At 52.3% G+C, this 20,000-nt stretch overlaps 1 protein-coding gene across 4 annotated transcripts in view; it reads left to right on the top strand.

The window, feature by feature from the left end:
- The window catches only part of LOC118235743 (teneurin-2-like), a 364,321-nt gene that overhangs the window by 303,372 nt on the left and 40,949 nt on the right, over positions 1-20,000 (top strand). For all 4 annotated transcript variants that reach the window (XM_035433481.1, XM_035433482.1, XM_035433484.1 and 1 more), the window contains 6 exons: positions 1,677-1,799; positions 9,069-9,274; positions 9,751-9,946; positions 12,615-12,716; positions 15,746-15,940; positions 17,672-17,872. In XM_035433481.1, the coding sequence (XP_035289372.1) occupies positions 1,677-1,799; positions 9,069-9,274; positions 9,751-9,946; positions 12,615-12,716; positions 15,746-15,940; positions 17,672-17,872 (1,023 nt within the window). The remainder of the gene's footprint in view (positions 1-1,676; positions 1,800-9,068; positions 9,275-9,750; positions 9,947-12,614; positions 12,717-15,745; positions 15,941-17,671; positions 17,873-20,000) is intronic.

Genomic DNA, 20,000 nt, shown 5'->3' on the forward strand with positions numbered 1-20,000 from the left:
TGCCGAGGTTATTCTGCAGGTGTTAGACAGGATGGAGTTGTCTTCTCTCTTCCTCACCCTTCACCCGGACCTGGGCAGTAGGGTGGCACAGTGTTTAGATTGAGTGCTGACCGGATCGCCACTGCGTGGAGTTTGCAGGTTCTCCCCCATGTTTGTGTGGGTTTCCTCCGGGTACTCCGCTATTCTCCCATACCGAAACACATGCATGTCAGGTTAGGCCTACTCCTGCCACTGCCCCTGACCCAGGCACTGGTCTCAGAACTGGAGTCGGTCGCCACGGCCCACTTAGTGACTAACTAAGATGGGTCAAACACAGAGGACAAGTCACCCCGCACGGTTCGCTAATATAAAGTGTAAGTGTAGTGCGCACTCCGGAATGAACTACTCCCTGGCTCATGCAGTTATCTTCCTCACATTCTCAACACTTTTCCCTCGTTTTTGAGTTATTTTTTTTTGCTCGTTATTTCGCGTTCGGATTCCTGCACATTGCCACCTGAGATTGCGAGCGCGAGATCTCGTGCCGCGAGCTCTGCTTTGCATCGGCGGGGTTTTTTCTTCTTTCTTTCTTTCTTTCTTTTTTTGCTAGCCCCGTTAACCCTGTCTTTGTTAAGACTTAAATGAGCGTTGTTGCCATGGCATTAGCCGTGGGAACCGTGTGTTAGACGTGCCTGCTTCGGAAATTGACTGCAGGTACGGTGGTAGCGTGGTGACTTTTTTAGGCCATTGTGGCAACAACATGCAATCCCGGGACTGTGCTGCACTCAGTAATCCTGCGACTGTGCTGCACTCAGTAATCCTGCGACTCTGCTGCACTCAGCAATCCTGCACCTGTGCTGCACTCAGTAATCCTGCGACTGTGCTGCACTCAGCAATCCTGCGACTGTGCTGCACTCAGTAATCCTGCGACTGTGCTGCACTCAGTAATCCTGCGACTGTGCTGCACTCAGCAATCCTGCACCTGTGCTGCACTCAGTAATCCTGCGACTGTGCTGCACTCAGCAATCCTGCGACTGTGCTGCACTCAGTAATCCTGCACCTGTGCTGCACTCAGTAATCCTGTGACTGTGCTGCACTCAGTAATCCTGCGACTCTGCTGCACTCAGCAATCCTGCACCTGTGCTGCACTCAGTAATCCTGTGACTGTGCTGCACTCAGTAATCCTGCGACTGTGCTGCACTCAGTAATCCTGCGACTCTGCTGCACTCAGTAATCCTGCGACTGTGCTGCACTCAGTAATCCTGCGACTGTGCTGCACTCAGTAATCCTGCGACTGTGCTGCACTCAGTAATCCTGCGCCTGTGCTGCACTCAGCAATCCTGCGACTGTGCTGCACTCAGTAATCCTGCGACTGTGCTGCACTCAGTAATCCTGCGACTGTGCTGCACTCAGTAATCCTGCGACTGTGCTGCACTCAGTAAATGGCTAATTGTTCCATCCTTGACTGTATTTCCGGATGCCTTGTGCTTTGCCCTGTGATGCATAAGCATCTAGAAAATCATTTTTAAATGGCCATGATTAGTTTTTTTTTGTTCCTTATTCTTTGCGTCGAGCGCCTGCGTGAGACAGGTCGGTACAAAGAGCACAGAAACAGCGGCGGTGGAGTGGGACCGAGTGGCTTCACGGAGAGCTTCGCTGCCATAAATATCTCACTACCTCTCCCCTCCCGTCTCCAACAGCCATGAACCTGCTCGGACTCAACTGGCAGCTGAAGCCCGCCACCGGTCATGTGATCAGCAACGGCCTCAGCACTGGGTTACCGGGCAACAGCGACGTGGCTACAGTGCCCTCTGGAGGCAGAGGTGAGAACGGCAACTTGCCCATCCCCGTGCTGTGACAGGAACCTGCCTGAGACCTAAAGTAACAACTGGTTAAGAAGTATAGCTCAGGCACACACACATACACACATGTATGCATACACACACACACACACACACACACATATACACGCACATAACTACACACACACACACACACACACACACATATACATACACACTCATATAGACACATAACTGCACACACACACACACACACACACACACATACACACACACACACACGTACACACACACGTACACACACACAGGGGATTAACAGTTGCTGCTCTTTCCATGAGCACTGGCTGTTTATCCCTGAGCTCAGGGCCCTGTCCATAGGTGTCCATTGATCTTCTCCCCTGGAGTCCTTCAAACCACACTTATTCTGGAACTTTCCTTTTATTTCACCTCACGCAACCGCACTATACTCCACATGCACCAGGCAAACAGAAGCACAAACGGAAAGAACGGAGACACGCTAGCACATGCATTCCCACACAGAGATGTGCACACAAGCACACAGACACGCGAGTAAACATATACACAAGCATTGACCCATACGCCAAGAGATATCTCTTCATCTTCGGCATGCTTTCAGTTCAGGACAATGTCTTGGCTACAACACTAGTGACCACACGGTTCACTCAAAGAACCAAAGAATCACAGAGAGGGGAATTTGGAGAACGATATCCTGATTTAAACCCGGGCTGAAAATTCCGCGTGTCACCATAACGACAGGAAGCGGAAAATGCTAATTTCGTTTGAGTGACCGCGAGTTTGCCGTAACGTCCGTGCGTGACATTTCCTCGGCTGCACGAGCAACGGGGGGAAGATAAAAGACTGGGCTTCAAAAATAATCGAATTATAGGCCGACTCTAAGCGAATCGACCTTCACACCCTCGCTCCCGTGTGGCCGTTACGTGGGAGGGCAAGCCGCCATTTCCCTCCGTCCGCCTCCTCCCGCTGACGTCAGAGCCGCTCCGCTTCGCAGATGGAGTGTTTTTTTTGGGGGTGAGGGGTTTTCACAGGAGGTTTGCCGAATCTGATGCGGGTGGGCGGGGGGGTGCTGTGAAATCCCGTTTTGGGGGGGGGGGACACACGGCGCTGGCGACCATTTTCCCGCCTAAGTGTTTCTTGAACGTCCCGGTGCTCCTGGCTAATGGAGGAGCGCGTTGGGGCGTTGGGAAGCCCCGGCCCGCTGAGCAGCTGGATGAGCGGGCGAGCGAGCGGTTCTGTCTGAGGGCACATCTGCTTTATGAAGCCCGCTGCTCCTCACAAACTCCGGCCCTGAGGGGGAGGGGCCTCGCTCTAGAGACGGCGCCTCGCGAGGCCAAGCGGAGCGGAGAGCCCGCGCGCGCGCGGCGGACGAGCCCGAACGGCGATTACCGCGAACAGCCTACCGTCACGCTCCCGAGCGTCTGATGCGCTCCCCTCCTCCGATCCAAGCTCTCAGACGCTCAGCGATGCCCACAAACCCTGAACATCTGAGGATTTATAACCCCACTTTTAGACCAGCTGAGGTGCAGGAGCGTGGCTGATGGCTTCCTTCCATTGTTAACGCTAATCCCGCCAAGTGTCGGCGGAAGGGCTGCCAGTGCATTGTTTGTATTGTCTGATGACATTAACATTAATTAACATTCTCTTGTTACAATGCGGATGAAAAGTGTTGGTTGTTGAGTGAATATTACACTCAGTGATAAAAATGGGCTTTTGTGTGTTTCTTTTTTTATTAAATCTTTTTTTTTAATACACTTAAATAAATAAGTGTATTTAATGTAGCCGTGTTCAGGCACGATCCCCTTTGCTGATTCGTGAGAGTGTAGGCATCCGGGGTTGTTCTCCAAAAAGACGTGGAGTCACCAGCCTGCTTCTTTTCACACCACAGCCCACAGCCAAGCTCACACAGAGCTGAGTCAGAGGAAGATGTTTCATACACGGCGTTCGCACGCAGTTCCCGACTGACCAGCAGGGGTCGCCAAAAAGCACAGAAACGCACATCGCTAACCAACTGAACTTCTCCTTACACTGGGTGATGCAAACAGCAGTTTCCCATCATCCTACAAGGCTACCGGCCTCACTTGGCGCTGTCACGGTCCAGATGCGATCCGAGATTATTGGGGCTCATCCATGCTCCACAACGTGGTGCCTTAGCCGAATGAGCCACCCAGCAGCCCCCTCCGTGCCTTCACAATGACACCACATTTTTGTATTCCTGAGAGTAACACTGATTTTCTCCAGTACTAATCGCTGCTCTGCTAAGTGATTCTAATGTAATGACTCTATTGTAACACTGCCGTACGGTATAACATTGAAAGTAATAGACTGATGAACAAGCGGGGAGTGTACACACGAAGCTGCCGCTTACGACCCAGGAGACGGTCCTCCTGCCCTGTACGCAAAGGCCAGAATCTCGGCAGAAAAACCAGCCTTTGATCCAAGGCTGCTGGCTGCATGTACGTCCGCATCAAACCCCAAAAGTGCTGTTCGCTGCATTCCACCGGAATTCAAAAACAAGAGTTCTAGTTGTAGAATTTGAGATGTGCAAGCCAGTACACCCCCCCCCCCCCCCCACAATAATGACAACATGCTCTAGGAATCAGAAATGCACTTTCGAAACTCCTGGGACATACAGGCCTGAACTACAGACGGGTGACAAGTTGAAGGAAAAACCTGAATAAATCAGTGGAGAAACATAACGAATGCAGATACGTACAGGTATACTGTAGGATACAGTTAAGCAATTAACATCCTATCATGCTCTCTGGCATGTATAAAACTGCTGAACAGGCCCAGCAGACCAGAAATTTGGATCAAGATGGCAAGAGGAAAAGATCTAAGTGACTTTGATCAAGGGTTCATTATTGTGGCATGGATGGCAGTTTCCAACCCTGTTTACTGATGTCTTTCCCATAGATCTAAATGCAGATGTCACTTTAGTCACTGTTCCTACTGAAACAGTAGCCAGTTGAGCTGTCTTTGTGACTGAAGCTCCTGCCACCCGTGCCCCAATACTGAACCCTCGTTCAAAGTCACTTAGATCTTTTCCTCTTGCCTTCTTGATCCAAAATCAAGGTTAACTGAGCCTGCTCAGCATTTTTATGCATGTCACAGAGCATGATAGGATGTTAATTGCTTAATTGTATCATGCAGTACACCTGCATCTGTATTTGTTATGTTTCTCCACTCATTTAATCAGGTTTTTCCTATAATTTGTCACCCGTCTGTATATTATATGGTTTTGTTTTTCCAATGTTATTTTACACAGCGCTGTGCGCTGTTTGACATTACAGGGTTTGTCAGTGGTATTTTTTTGTCTAAGTTCAGTGTTTGCCGGAGTACTCTGTTTTCTGAGTGCTTTATGACATTACATTACATTACATTACATTACAGGCATTTGGCAGACGCTCTTATCCAGAGCGACGTACAACAAAGTGTATAACCATAACCAGGAACAAGTATGACGAAACCCCTAGAGAGAAGTACCGGTCCAAGTACAGGGAACAACAGACAGAGTATATGTTTGCCAGAGTGCTTTGATTATCAGAGTATTTGTTTGTGGTGATTGTCTGAGTATTTGTTTGCCAGAATATTGTGATTATGTGAGTATTTGTTTGCCAGAATATTGTGATTATGTGAGTATTTGTTTGCCAGAATATTGTGATTATCACAGAATTTCTTTATCATTATACTGTGGTTATCTGGGTATTTGTTTCCCACAAATTTGCGATTATCTGAGTATTTCTTTGTTATTGTACAGTGGCTCTCTGGGTATTTTTTTAAGAATATTATGATTATCTGTGTATTTGTTACTGTACCGTGGTTGTCTGGCTATTTGTTTCCTAAAATATTGTGATAATTTGAGTATGTGTTATTGTACCTTGGTTATCTGGGTATTAGTTTCCCAAAAATATTGTGATTATCTGAGTATTTCTTTGTTATTGTACTGCGGTTACCTGGGTGTTTGTTTCCCGAAATATTGTGATTATGTGGGTATTTGTCTGCCGTGGTGCTGTGAAATGGCTCGTGTTGCTGCTTCAGTCACGGGGCCGTGCTCATCACGGCGCTGCGGCTGGCAGGGATTTATCTACGGCAGTGCCCCTGGGCCGGAGTGAGCGCTGGGAGCGCTGCGTTGGCTGCTGCTAGCGGCGGCGCTGCTCACAATACAGATGGAACGTTCCGTCGAGCAGTTCCGCTCTGGATGACATCATCAACATCCAAGGAAGAAGGAGAAGAAGAAGAAGAAGAAGTTTTTTTTCCATACTCATACATTGATGTGCTGGTTTCGTCTTATTATTAATATTAAATATTAAAGTTAGAACATCAATACTGTTTTAAACAGCACAAAAATGAATATTGGATTTCGTTTCAGCTGTGTGTTGGTGACGGCTCCAGTTGTTTGTCTTTGCGCTGTGCTTATCAGAGTTATAGGAGGTTTAAATGTAGGCCTATTGGGACCAGAAATTGAGGCAGTTTTTATTAATTTGTCAAGGAGGAGAAGTTATATATTCTATTACAGAAGTTCTTCTCTAGCTGTAGACATATTCCTGAGATATTAATTTGTTATTTTTAATATTTAATATAGGAGGAAGTGCACCTCCGTCTGCACCTGTGCTGTCTCACCGTCAGAAAATGAGTTTCTGACCACAAGTTATCCTATGTCAGTTTAATCTCTCACCCTCGCTCTACCTCGCTCTATCCCTCTGTCTGTCTCTCTATCTGCCTCTCTCCCTTTCTCCCTCTCCCTTCTTCCCACTCTCCCTCTCTCTCTTTCACCCTTTGTCCCTCTGTCTGTCTCTTTCTCTCTTTTTTCCTCCTCTTCTCTCTCTCCCTCCTGCCCCATCCCTCCCTCCCTCTTTCTATCTCTCTCCCTCTCTCTATCCTTTTGTCTCTCTCTGTATCTCTCTTCCTCCCTCACTCCCTCTCTCCTCCTCTGTCCCTCTCTCTCCCTGTATCCCTCTGTCTCTCCTTCCCTCCCCTCTCTCTCCCCTCCTGCCCCTTCCCTCTCTCCCTCTCTCTATCTCTCTCTCAACCTCTCTCACCCTCCCTCTCTCCCTCTCTCTAGCTCTCTCTCACCCTCTCTCCCCCTCTCTGTCTCTCTCTCTCCCTCCCTCCCCCTCTCTATCTCTCTCACCCTCTCTGTCTCTCTCTCCCTCTCTCTCTCCCTCTCCCTCTCTCTCTCCCTCTCTCTCTCTCTCTCTCTCTCTCTCTCTCTCCCTCTCTGTCCCCCCTCTCTCTCTCTCTCCCTCTCCCTCTCTCTCTCTCTCTCTCTCCCTCTCTGTCCCCCCCTCTCTCTCTCTCTCTCCCTCTCCCTCTCTCTCTCTCTCTCTCTATCTCTCTGTCCCCCCCTCTCTCTCTCTCTCTCTCTCTCTCTCCCTCTCTCCCCTGTTTGCTTCCCTGTGTAAAGGCAGGTCTGACCCACTTGCTTTGGAGTTTGTTTGTTTGGCGGGGCGGCATCGCCCACGGAAACCGCCGCTCCCATTCGCTCTTAAAACCGCCGCCGCCGCCGCCGCCGCCGCGGGGTGATTACCGCTGCCCAGGAACGCTCCGCTCCGCGCACGCCCTCCGTTTAAAAGCGGGAGAAGCGCTTAACAATAAGCGGAGCGAGAGAGCGGTCATAAAAATCAGATCATGGCGAAGTGATGCCCGCAACCTTTGCGTTTGCGTCGCAGAGCGCATTCCGCTTAAGAAATGAGGCGCGTGGCGGACGGCATTAATCACGGCGCCCGGCTGAGTGGGCCGGCGAGTCGTCACGGCGGCTGCTATCCCCGTCGAACGGGGGCCATTAACGCCGCTCCGTCCATTAGCGCCTAGCGATTGCCCTCTCTCTCTCTCTCGCGCGGAGACGCGTAGGCGCGGCGCTAATCGCAGCCGATCGCCGTGCGGCCGGAGCGCACGCCACCGCTTCCGGGGGCCATTAGAGCGCGGGCCGCGCCTGAAAATCATTCAGTTCGCCGTTTACTATTTCCACTGGGCCCCGGGGTGCAGGCCGGGCCTCCCGCTGCCGCGTCCTCCTGAGACCCGCCAAATTCGTCTGCGTCCCCTGCAGGCCGGGGCCCCAAGAGGGATTCCGGGCCCCATCAAAATATCTCACATCAGGCCCCACCACCCAAGTAAACCCGATGTACTGATATTTTTTTTTGATGGTCACTTTCAGTCAAGGCCCTTAGAAGCATCCTAACACCTCCCAAAACCTTATGGTGCCCATGAGTCTCAGGTCTTAGCCTCAAGAATCAAATCTGACTACGCTGAAACCTACACTTCAAGGGGCATTCAATAAAAATAATAATAATAATATTTTTAAAAATATTTTCACTGCAACATTTTTTTGTTGTTTTTTTTTTGTCATCCTAGACAAAAATTGTATTGTGTCAAAAAAAATGTTGTTGTCTTTTATTTTTTGTCCTGCTGGGTCTCAGGTTATGGTGGCGTCTGCCCAGAATGAGAGGGCACCAGTCTGTGTCAGGCTCAGTAGTCCCACAGTGCCCCCTCTGGTGTTCCAGGGGAATGGCAGTTCTTGTCTTGTGTAGAAAACTCAAATATTGTCCAATCATGCTCCTCTTGAATCTTGTTTATATAACATGACACTTTTTTGCCGTAATTGGTATCGTGCTGTAACACACTTGCTGTCAGTGCAGTGCTGTAGAAAATGTCTGCAGATTTCAGGCACCGAACTAGAATTCGGCAGATACGTTGCACTTCAGTCTCAAACACAGTAATATGCATTTTAAGTATGCTGTCTAAAATCAGTCTGTCGCATATCTCTACGGCTCTGATGTAACTGGATGGCGTGTGTAAGCATCTAGAGTCATAGAAATTTAATGACTGAACTTTCCCTGGCAGAAGCCTATTGGCCCAAACACACAGTAAAGATTTCCATTGTTGATTCAACTCTTACAGTCTACAATTTGAATCCAATAGGGACCATAACGACTCTGTTAGAGTTGATTTAACACTGAACATTTCACCCTACATTGCCTTTCCCCTGCAGCCGGTACATTTCACAGGGGAAGCTCATGAGCTGAAGCTGTAACCAGAGTCTGGGTCCTGACCTGTTTTTCGGTCAAACTGTGTGTGTCCGGGACAGGTGAAGGCTTGTCCCGTTGTTTTCAGACGCCCCCCATTGTAACCCCTCTCCCCCCGTCTTGAGTTTTTCGGTCAGTCTGTGCGCGTCCGGGACAGGTGAAGGCTCGTCCCGCTGTTTTCAGAACCACCCCACCCCCATTGTGACCCTTCTCCCGTCCCACCCCACAGTTCCCTGGCTGTTTCGGAACACCAGCATCGACACGGGCGAGCTGGAGGTGGGTCGCCGCCTGACTCAGGACGTCCCGCCGGGCGTGTTCTGGAGGACCCTGCTGCACCTCAGCCAGCCGCAGTTCCTCAAGTTCAACATCTCTCTGGGCAAGGACGCGCTTTTCGGGGTCTACATCCGCAAGGGCCTGCCCCCCTCCCACGCACAGGTACCCCTCATTTGGGTTTATCAGCCTTTTTGTAGCCCTTTCCCCACTGGAGAGAGCCCACTAGGTTTTTTAAAATGTTTTTTTCTGTTTCTGTCTTTTTCTCTGCCTCTCTTATTGCCTGTGGGGGTTGTCTAGGGTTTGTTTTGGGGTTTTTTTGGTGTTTCATCTGATCTTTTTTTTTTTTTTGAAGTACTGTAATTTCTGTGTTTGAACAATGTTCCAATAATAGAGGTTTTAAAAACTTCTCCCTCTCTCCCTGTCTCTCCTTGTCTCCCTCCCTCCTTCTCTCTCTGTCTTTCTCTCACCCTCTCTCTCTCTCCTTCCCTCCCTCTTTCACATTCTCTCTCTCGCCCCCCCTCTCTCTCTCTGTCTCTCTCTCCCCCCCCTCTCTCTCTCTCTCTCTCTCTCTCTCTCTTTGTCTCTCTCTCTCTCCCCCCTCTCTCTCTCCCCTCTTTCCCTCCCTCTCTCGCCCGCAGTATGACTTCATGGAGCGGCTGGACGGGAAGGAGAAGTGGAGCGTGGTGGAGTCGCCGCGGGAACGCCGCAGCATCCAGACGGTGGTTCTGAACGAGGCGGTCTTCGTGCAGTACCTGGACCCGGGCACCTGGCACCTGGCCTTCTACAACGACGGGAAGAACAAGGAGCCGGTGTCCTTCAGCACCGTGGTGCTGGGTGAGTCCGGTCCGCTCCGCGCTGCTCCTCGTGTGGAGACCCCACACCACCCCCCACCCCCCCGGGGCAGAACACTTCAGTTCTCATTACAATGGTGCCTTCTGCAGTCAGATGGACACCAGGCAGAGATCTATTATATTAGGTAAGGTACTGTAATGGTTACAGGTTCGAATCCGGGGTAGGACACTGCCGCTGTACCCTTGAGCAAGGTACTTAACCTGCATTGCTTCAGTATATATCCAGCTTCAGCTAAATACCTGTAATGTAATCTACCTTTTCACACAAAGTTTGGTTAAAGGGCACATTCTGGGGTCTTGTTACCTGTAGAACAGGTAGAACTTGGGGGCACGTGAGGGAAGGGCCAGGGTTACCATAGATTGGATTTCTAAAGAAGAGGACGGGGGTGAGGTGGGCGTTGTGAACATAACACTAGGCTATTTGTTTGTTTATGGATGGTCTGTGGAACGAGCGAAACCTGATCGGTCATTTTAGCAATTCAGAAATCCCACCTGGTTGGATATTGTTTGCTCCCAAAAAGAAGTGTCCTGGAAAAAGAGAACGTCTGTTCAGCCGGCTAATGGCTAAACCATGCTACACCAGCTGATGAAAGGTTCCTCTGATCTTCATCGAGCTTCACATATCATGTTGGTCGCATTAACATTATTCAGCAGTTGTATTAATGATTGTATATATATATATATTTATTTTATTTAATGCCGTAGTTCGTTTAATTTCTCTTGTCTTACCGCATCTTGGAGGGGTTTCCTCGAAGCAGCTGTTGCGCACGGCTGTAGCCGTCTGGCGGATGGCGCGGCGAACCCAGCGGTTCGGCTGCGTCTCTCGCCGAACGGCTTTTCACACTTTGTCGTAGTCGTAACGAGAGACGGGGCGAAGCGCGACGCTCCCGCTCTCTCTGCGCGCGAGCCGACCCGCCCCCTCTGCGCGCGAGCCGGTCCGCCCCCTCGTAGCCTCCGCCCTCGACCTCGAGAACTGCCGGGTTCAGGGAGAGAGACAAAGTCAAAACGCAAACATCGCTCTTCAGCCGTCGCAGATCTCTCCTACCGGCTACACAGCTGTGAGCGCCTGGCCGCTCTGCATTGTATTTCCCTGCCACAGGTTTCCCCATTTTGTGGTGTGTAAGCAGGTGTCTAAAACCTTCTTTGGTTCCTTCGATGCAGAGTAGCTTGTTTGGGGGTTGCTCATTTGGTCAGAATGAATTTGTGCAGAACAATGTGGTCTGTAGGAATCCGTGTTGACAGCAGAACCAAAGCCTGAAACGATCGTGTTACTTTGTCTGAGGGGGTAGCTGGTTATCTTCAGCACCTTGTAAATGTGACACTCCCCTGGTGACACATGGATGTGGGCTGTGGTGCCAGAGAGGGGTGTCATGCAGAGGCGTTTGGGGGGAGATTGAGGGGGGCCCTATAGTATTGTACAGACAGAGAGTATTTTTGTACAGGTGAGAGTCTTGGAACATTTGACAAAACCCGGCATCAATGTGAATTGCTCACACACATTTAAAAGTGGAAAATACCAACAGCCCACTGTGGAGTAACCCATGAATACACCTATAATAACATGCGTTCTGTTGCCCAGGTTTCTTCCCCTGCCTGTGGTACATGTTGCTCCAGCCAGGCCAACCTAGTGGAAAATATGAGGTGATAATTTGATCTATCAGTGCAGTATTTCCCCTTAACCTCTGTGCCAACTAACTGCACAATGTCCTGTTTTATTGCTGTAATGCCTCTTATCTAATTAGGGGAGTCGCTTCTTTGTAATGCAATGGTAAGTGGGGAGTCCACAAGCCATGTTTACTCAGACGAACACGCTCCGTTGGCAATGCTGATCTCACGTCCACGCTTTGGAACCAGGTGTTAAAGGCCAAGTTTTTTTTCCTGGCTTTTTTTCCCCCTCTCAGTTTTTCCCGCATTTGTACACATTGCAAGATTATTTGCTGACTCTTTCCATTTAAAAAAAGACTTGTCAAATGAAAACCAAATAAAAGGAAACAAAACTGTTTTGGATTGCGGCCACTGTGTTGTCCTTAGCCCGTAATGTTATTCGGTACTCTCCATGCATTTTTAGTGTTTGCTGGTGAGATTAATCAAATGTTTCTGCAGGTAGGATGAGGGCAGTTAGTTTTATGCCAAAGAAATGGGCGCACGTCGTCCCATAAATTACAGAAATACAGTAGGCCCACTTAATCCGATATGTTTCACGGAAACACACGCGCTTAACGCAGTAAATCACGGAAACGCTTGCACTCAATCTCGCGTGGATGCGCGGAGCGATGAACAGGGAAAGGGACTAATGAGCAATTAAGCTTTCCGCAGCCGGGGAAATACACTGCGCCCGGCGACTGTCGCCCCGGCAGCGCTTTTGAAAACCAGCCCTCCAGCCGTCTGCCGGCCGGCAGTTGAGGCGTAGCGGACGAGGTGAGCGTCAGCGGGTAAAGGGAATGCAGGAGCAGTCGCTGAGCGGCCCTGCCGCTGTCGGGCAGCCAATTTGGGAAAGCGCTGACGGGCCCAACTGCCGGCGTTGACAGGCGGTTCAATAGGGGCTCGCTCGCGGGTCGATTGCTTTAGTCTGAAATGACAACTTTAACTAATCTGCCCCGTACCTGTGTGTGTGTTTTTTTTTTTTGTTTTTTTTTTTATTGCCGTCGTAGATTCCGCACAAGAATGCCCCCGGAACTGCCATGGCAACGGAGAATGCACGTCTGGCATCTGTCACTGCTTCCCAGGGTTCCATGGGGTGGACTGCTCCAAAGGTACGGCTGCTTCCATGACAGGAAAAACGAGAGGAAATGGAGAGAGGAAGCATTGTATGTGGCATCCATACCTTCCGTTCTGCCGTGTGTGCGTGTGTTTGTGTGTGTGTGTGCGCGTGTGCGCGTGTGTGTGTGTGTGTGCGTGTGTGCGTGTGTGTGTGCGTGTGTGCGTGTGTGCGTGTGTGCGTGTGTGCGTGTGTGCGTGTGTGCGTGTGTGTGTGTGTGTGCGTGCGTGTTTGCGTGTGTGTGTGCGTGTGTTTGTGTGTGTGCGTGTGTGTGCGTGTGTGTGTGTGTGCGTGCGTGTGTGTGTGTGCGTGTGTGCGTGTGCGTGTGCGTGTGCGTGTGCGTGTGCGTGTGTGTGTGTGTGTGTGTGTGTGTGTGTGTGTGTTTGTCAAAAAAGTCTGATAATAACTGTGTGATAACAGTTATTTCAATTATACCTAATTATTGAAAGAAAGTCAGTCTGTTGATGTTCCTTTGCTATTTGAGAATGTGCTTTGGCTGCATACGCATGTTCTTACGTCAAACCAATAAAGCCAATTTCAGTGTAAAACTGTAGTAACTTGAGAAAGGCAGAGACCATTCTGTATGACATCAGCTGCTTCCTTTTCCATTATCCCTGAGAGTTCCTGTAGGGACATTTGGGGGGGGAGTAGAGAAAAAAACAGTTATAATAGTTAAGTTATTTCCTCCACGCGGAGAGGAAGCGCTGCGTGACGGCCTCTCACGGCGCATTTGGCGGGAAATGAAAGAGAGACTCGCGGGGCGTTCGAGGCTCCTCATTAAGGGCCAACGACCAGGTGTGTCATCGTCTCCATGGCAGCCCTCGCCGAGAGCGCCGCTAAATTGCGGTACCCCCCCCCGGCCCCCGTGGCGTCTGGGCTGCCGTCCGCTCTGGCCGCGCCCGTTAGAGAGGCTGGGGGCTCCCGCCAGCGCGTGACAGCATCGCCCTGACGACGCAGCGGCGCACTAGCAACAGCACCGGTCCGGCGCTATGGCGACGGTGAGGGAAAATGCCAAGTTTCTGCCGGAAGGATTGAGGTGTTGGAGTCGGGGGGGGGGGGACCAGGGGTGGGGGTGGGGGTGGGGGGGTATCGGGGGAGGGGATGGGGGGGCGTTGGGAGGTTTCTTGTCGTGTTCCTCGGAGGTGTCGGGGCTAATGTGACTGGCAGAGGCCCAAGGTCGTGCTGAGGTAGTGTCACCATGATGGATGGGGCCCCGGCAGCCCGTATCTCCTGCCTTTGGCTGGGGAGCTCGGTGATTAATAGTTTTGTTAAGCCTCCCGGTTAAACTGCATTTAATTTGCTTTCTTTTCTCTTCTTTTTTTTTTTTTTTCCTAGCTGACATTGCTGACATTACGGGTCATGTGTGAGCACTGTTGATGCATCCGTGCGTGTGTATACGTGTGTGTAAGCATGTGCGCGTGTGCGTGTGTGCGTGTATACGTGTGTGTGTTTGTGTGTACATGTATGTGTGTGTATATGTGTGTATATGTGTGTATGTGTGTGTTTGTGTGCGTCTGTGCGTGTGTGTGTGCGTCTGTGCGTGTGTGTGTATCTGTGTGTGCGTGTATATGTGTGTATGTGTGTGTTTGTGTGCGTCTGCGTGTGTGTGTGTGTATCTGTGTGTGCGTGTCCACACGCACAGGGGCATATGAATATATTCATGACTCACCCAAGTGACAGGTGCCTGCAGTTTTACATTTCATTAGTCCCTTATTAACCCCAGAGACAGACAGTGAATGCTGAAGAGAGGGGTGCAGGCGACCGAGGTGAGAGGGGCTCAGGCAGGGGGGCTCGCCTGCAGCCCAAACGCTGCATTTATTTTTCGGCTTGTCAGGGGCGAGCCCTGGAGCTGGGTGTGGGGGCGGCTCCTGTTGCAGTGGAAATGCCGAGCTGTGTTCCCCGTGGCCTCTGCATTCACTCTCTGCATTCCTTCATTTTTACTGATCCATGAAGCTGATCAGCTGGGCTGTCCTGGGGAGTTCTGCCACTGTCTGCCAAGCCCCGCCCCATTACGCAAAGCTCCACCCATGTTCTGCACCCTCCCCGTTCTTCAGGGCCCCTCCCCTATTCTGCAGAGCCCCTCCCTTATGCCACATAGCCACTCCCCTATACTTCAGAGCCCCTCCCCTATTCCTCTGAGCCCCTCCCATGTGCTCTAAAGCCCTCCCCTGTTCTGCAGAGCCCCTCCCTTATGCCACATAGCACCTCCCCTATACTTCAGAGCCCCTCCCCTATTCCTCTGAGCCCCTCCCATGTGCTGCAGAGCCCCTCCCTTATGCCACATAGCCACTCCCCTATACTTCATAGCCCCTCCCCTGTTCTGCACAGCTCCTCCCATGTGCTGCAGAGCCCCTCCCCCTCCTGCCTGCTGGTCTGCCGTCGCTCTTTGGTAACTGCGTCTATCTGCCGACCAGACGGTTTGATGCGGCCGCTGTCTGAGCCTCAAACTGCTGCAGAGACCCAGACATTAATTACCGCGTAGCGGAAACCACCGCCCCGCCTCAACACCGCATCTCTGCGCAAACGCTGGACTCCAAACACGCGGGGATCCCCACATTATGCATCCGTTCAACAGGAATAAACTGAAAATGTTTTTCATCGAAACAGGCGTTGCGTTTACGCTCCTGCGAGAGCACACTTTTCACAGATCCAGGTCAGATTTGTTTCGAATGTTTAGCGGCTTGATTTTCGAAAATGTAAATAATCTCTCTCTTCTTTCCCCCCTCCCTCTCTCCCTGTTCATCTTCACTTCACCTCTGACACTGCTGTCTGTCTCTTTTTTCACCATCCCTTCATCCATCCTCACGCTCTCTCCGTCTTCTCGTCCACTGCTCTCTCTCTCTCTCTTGCACTCTCACATTCATTTCTTTCCCTCCACCCCTCTGAAACTCTTCCTCCTCCCTCTGTCTCTCCCCTCCCCCCTACCCCCCTACGCCCCTACGCCCTCGCGTTCAATCCCTCCCTCTATCCCTCTGCAACCTTTCCTTTCCTCCTCCCTCTCCGCCCCCCCCCCCCCCCCCCCAGCGGCCTGCCCGGTGCTGTGCAGTGGAAACGGGCAGTATGAGAAGGGCGCCTGCATCTGCTACAGCGGCTGGAAGGGTTCGGAGTGCGACGTGCCCGCGGGCCAGTGTGTGGACCCCCAGTGCAGCGGGCACGGGACCTGCTCGGGGGGCACCTGCGCCTGCTCCCGCGGGTACAAAGGGGAGCTCTGCACCGAAGGTGAGGGGCAGAGGGCACTAACCAAAGCCACCTTTTAGCCAAACGGAGGCATGTTTTGTCTCGATTAAACAGATGTTATGTGTCTCGATTTTGGTGTGAACAAAGGTTCCAGATTACAGCGTGAACAAGACGCAGTTCTACTGTGTTAAACAGGGCTATCCGGTGCTAAATATGCAGAGCAATCAATATTAAAAAACCAGTATTTTTAGCTCAGCGGGGCTTGCGTTGCGTCACAAGATGAACGGCCGTTTCTCTTCGTGTGGAAACGTGGGTTTGCACCCTCGCTCTCTCCCGACCCAGCCGATTTGGTCCCGTGGGACAGGGGAGCAACTGCCGCACCTGTGAAACCCCTCTTTGGTTTCTGTTTTTGGGGCGCGTCCCGCTGCAGGCTTTGACACAGAGCCTCGCTGTTCCCTAATTTTCCCTCGGAGAGCAGCGTTCTGAACTCTGCCGAGCGCCCCCCCCCCCCCCCCCCCTCGCCCCCCTCGCCCCCCGCCCTCTGCTGGGTCAGTTCACCAAACCCCCCCCCCCCCCCCCAGGGAGCCTCTCTTTAACTCCCGCATGCAGAATAAGGCGGGAGGTCTGCCCCCGAATGGATCCGAGAGATTGCATTAAGGGCTGGGAGATCCATGCCATCGATCGGTGCTTTGAAGAAGGATTGCCCGGCAGTTGATTCATTCGCCGGAGTTCAGAAGAGTCAAGCTGGCGCGGACGGGGGGAGAACAGGCCCCCCGTGGGGGCGGGAGAGAACGAGAGCGATGGGAGGAAGGAGCGAGAGAAAAGAGGAGAGAAGGAAACCCAGACTAAGAGCTGGAGAAAAGGCCTAGGGTCTGCATTTGTCCTCCCCCACCGTTCCCTTTCTCTTTTTTTTGCCGTTCAAAGGTTTTTTTTGTTTTTTCCTCCCTCCCTCTGGTGAGTCACTCACACAGCCTACCTGATGTGGCACACCCCGCAAAAAAAAAAATCAATGCCTGGGATTGGCTGGCTCAGCGCCATGTGCTCAGGCAATCCAGGTGACTACCGAGGAGGGGGGTTGGGGGGAGAAGGGGAGAGGGAGTGCAGGAGGCTCTGTGGGGGCTCCTGAGCTGTGTAAAAACAGCCAAGGTCTGTTTGGACGAGGGAGACGTAAGAATTCAGCCAAACTGAGCCGCTGAACTCCCCCAGCATCTGCATTCCAGGGGGAAGGTGGAGCTCACAGCCAAAAGGTGCCTGTGCCCCAATGCACTTTGGGTATAAACGGGGTGGGACTGTGTGTAGAGAAGGGGTGGGGTTTCTGCACAAAAAGGAGCTGGGGCTATGGGTTGAATTGGAGTGGGACTCTAGGGCTAGAGTAGGGGGTAGAGCTCTGGGCAGATGGGGGTGGAGCTCTTGCTCGAGAAGAGGTGGGGCTATGGCTACACAGGGGGTGGAGCTCCGGATTAGTATAGGGGTGGAGCTATGGGTAGAGAGGAGGTGGGGCTATGGCTACAAGGGGGTGGAACTTTGGGTAGAGAGGGGGTGGAGCTCTGAGTGTAGAGGAGGTGTGGCTATAGCTACAGAGGGGGTGGAGCTCTGGATAGAAAAGGGGTGGAGCTCTGGATAGAAAAGGGGTGGAGCTATGGGTAGAGAGGAGGTGGGGCTATGGCTACACAGAGGGTGGACCTCTGCATTGGTTGCTTTTATGGCGTGTGAAAGCTCTGAGGAAGCAGTTCTGTTGCTGTAACGTGCGCCTGTGTCTGTGCCGTGGCCCAGTGGACTGCCTGGACCCCTCCTGCTCCAGTAACGGGATCTGTGTGAGCGGCGAGTGCCACTGCAAGCCGGGCTGGGCGGGGCCCCTGTGCGAGCTGCCCCGGGCCCAGTGCCCCGATCAGTGCCACGGCCACGGCGTCTTCATCCCCGACACGGGCGTGTGCAGCTGCGACCCCACCTGGATGGGCCCCGACTGCTCCACGGGTCAGTGCGTCTCCACCTCCGCCCATACCTCTCTCTTTACTCCTCCATCCTCCCTCTCTCTTTACTCCTCCGTCCTCCCTCTGCCCATCCCTCTCTCTTTACTCCTCCATCCTCCCTCCGCCCATCCCTCTCTCTTTACTCCTCCATCCTCCCTCCGCCCATACCTCTCTCTTTACTCCTCCATCCTCCCTCTCTCTTTACTCCTCCGTCCTCCCTCTGCCCATCCCTCTCTCTTTACTCCTCCATCCTCCCTCCGCCCATCCCTCTCTCTTTACTCCTCCATCCTCCCTCTCTCTTTACTCCTCCGTCCTCCCTCTCTCTTTACTCTTCTGTCCTCCCTCTGCCCATCCCTCTCTCTTTACTCCTCCATCCTCCCTCTGCCCATCCCTCTCTCTTTACTCCTCCATCCTCCCTCTGCCCATCCCTCTCTCTTTACCCCTCCATCCTCCCTCTGCCCATCTCTCTCTCTTTACTCCTCCGTCCTCCCTCTCTCTTTACTCCTCTGTCCTCCCTCTGCCCATCCCTCTCTCTTTACCCCTCCATCCTCCCTCTGCCCATCCCTCTCTCTTTACTCCTCCGTCCTCCCTCTGCCCATCCCTCTCTCTTTACTCCTCCGTCCTCCCTTTGCCCATCCCTCTCTCTTTACTCCTCCATCCTCCCTCTCTCTTTACTCCTCTGTCCTCCCTCTGCCCATCCCTCTCTCTTTACCCCTCCATCCTCCCTCTGCCCATCCCTCTCTCTTTACTCCTCCGTCCTCCCTCTCTCTTTACTCTTCTGTCCTCCCTCTGCCCATCCCTCTCTCTTTACTCCTCCATCCTCCCTCTGCCCATCCCTCTCTCTTTACTCCTCCATCCTCCCTCTCTCTTTACTCCTCCGTCCTCCCTCTCTCTTTACTCCTCTGTCCTCCCTCTCTCTTTACTCCTCCGTCCTCCCTCTCTCTTTACTCCTCCATCCTCCCTCTGCCCATCCCTCTCTCTTTACTCCTCCGTCCTCCCTCTCTCTTTACTCCTCCATCCTCCCTCTGCCCATCCCTCTCTCTTTACTCCTCCATCATCCCTCTCTCTTTACCCCTCCATCCTCCCTCTGCCCATCCCTCTCTCTTTACTCCTCCGTCCTCCCTCTCTCTTTACTCCTCTGTCCTCCCTCTGCCCATCCCTCTCTCTTTACCCCTCCATCCTCCCTCTGCCCATCCCTCTCTCTTTACTCCTCTGCCCATCCCTCTCTCTTTACTCCTCCGTCCTCCCTCTCTCTTTACTCTTCTGTCCTCCCTCTGCCCATCTCTCTCTCTTTACTCCTCCGTCCTCCCTCTCTCTTTACTCTTCTGTCCTCCCTCTGCCCATCCCTCTCTCTTTACTCCTCCATCCTCCCTCTGCCCATCCCTCTCTCTTTACTCCTCCATCCTCCCTCCGCCCATCCCTCTCTCTTTACTCCTCCATCCTCCCTCCGCCCATCCCTCTCTCTTTACTCCTCCATCCTCCCTCTGCCCATCCCTCTCTCTTTACTCCTCCGCCCTCCCTCTCTCTTTACTCCTCCGTCTTCCCTCTGCCCATCCCTGTCTTTTTACTTCTTCCTGCTGTCTATTCCTCCTTTCCTCCAGCTCATGAGCCTCTCTCTCTCTCTTCTCTCCCCTACTCCTCTCGCTGTATCTCCTCCGCCCTGCTCTCTCTCTCTCTCTTCTCTCCCCTACTGCTCTCACTGTATCTCCTCCGCCCTGCTCTCTCTCTCTTCTCTCCCCTACTGCTCTCGCTGTATCTCCTCCGCCCTGCTCTCTCTCTCTTCTCTCCCCTACTGCTCTCACTGTATCTCCTCCGCCCTGCTCTCTCTCTCTTCTCTCCCCTACTGCTCTCTCTGTATCTCCTCCACCCTGCTCTCTCTCTCTTCTCTCCCCTACTGCTCTCGCTGTATCTCCTCCACCCTGCTCTCTCTCTCTCTCCTCTCCCCTACTGCTCTCTCTGTATCTCCTCCGCCCTGCTCTCTCTCTCTTCTCTCCCCTACTGCTCTCGCTGTATCTCCTCCACCCTGCTCTCTCTCTCTCCTCTCCCCTACTGCTCTCGCTGTATCTCCTCCGCCCTGCTCTCTCTCTCTTCTCCATTTTTTTACACCCCTGTCTGTTCATTCCGTCTCTTTC

This window comes from Anguilla anguilla, chromosome 9 (assembly GCF_013347855.1).
Source record: "Anguilla anguilla isolate fAngAng1 chromosome 9, fAngAng1.pri, whole genome shotgun sequence".
Taxonomy (NCBI): Eukaryota; Metazoa; Chordata; class Actinopteri; order Anguilliformes; family Anguillidae; genus Anguilla; species Anguilla anguilla.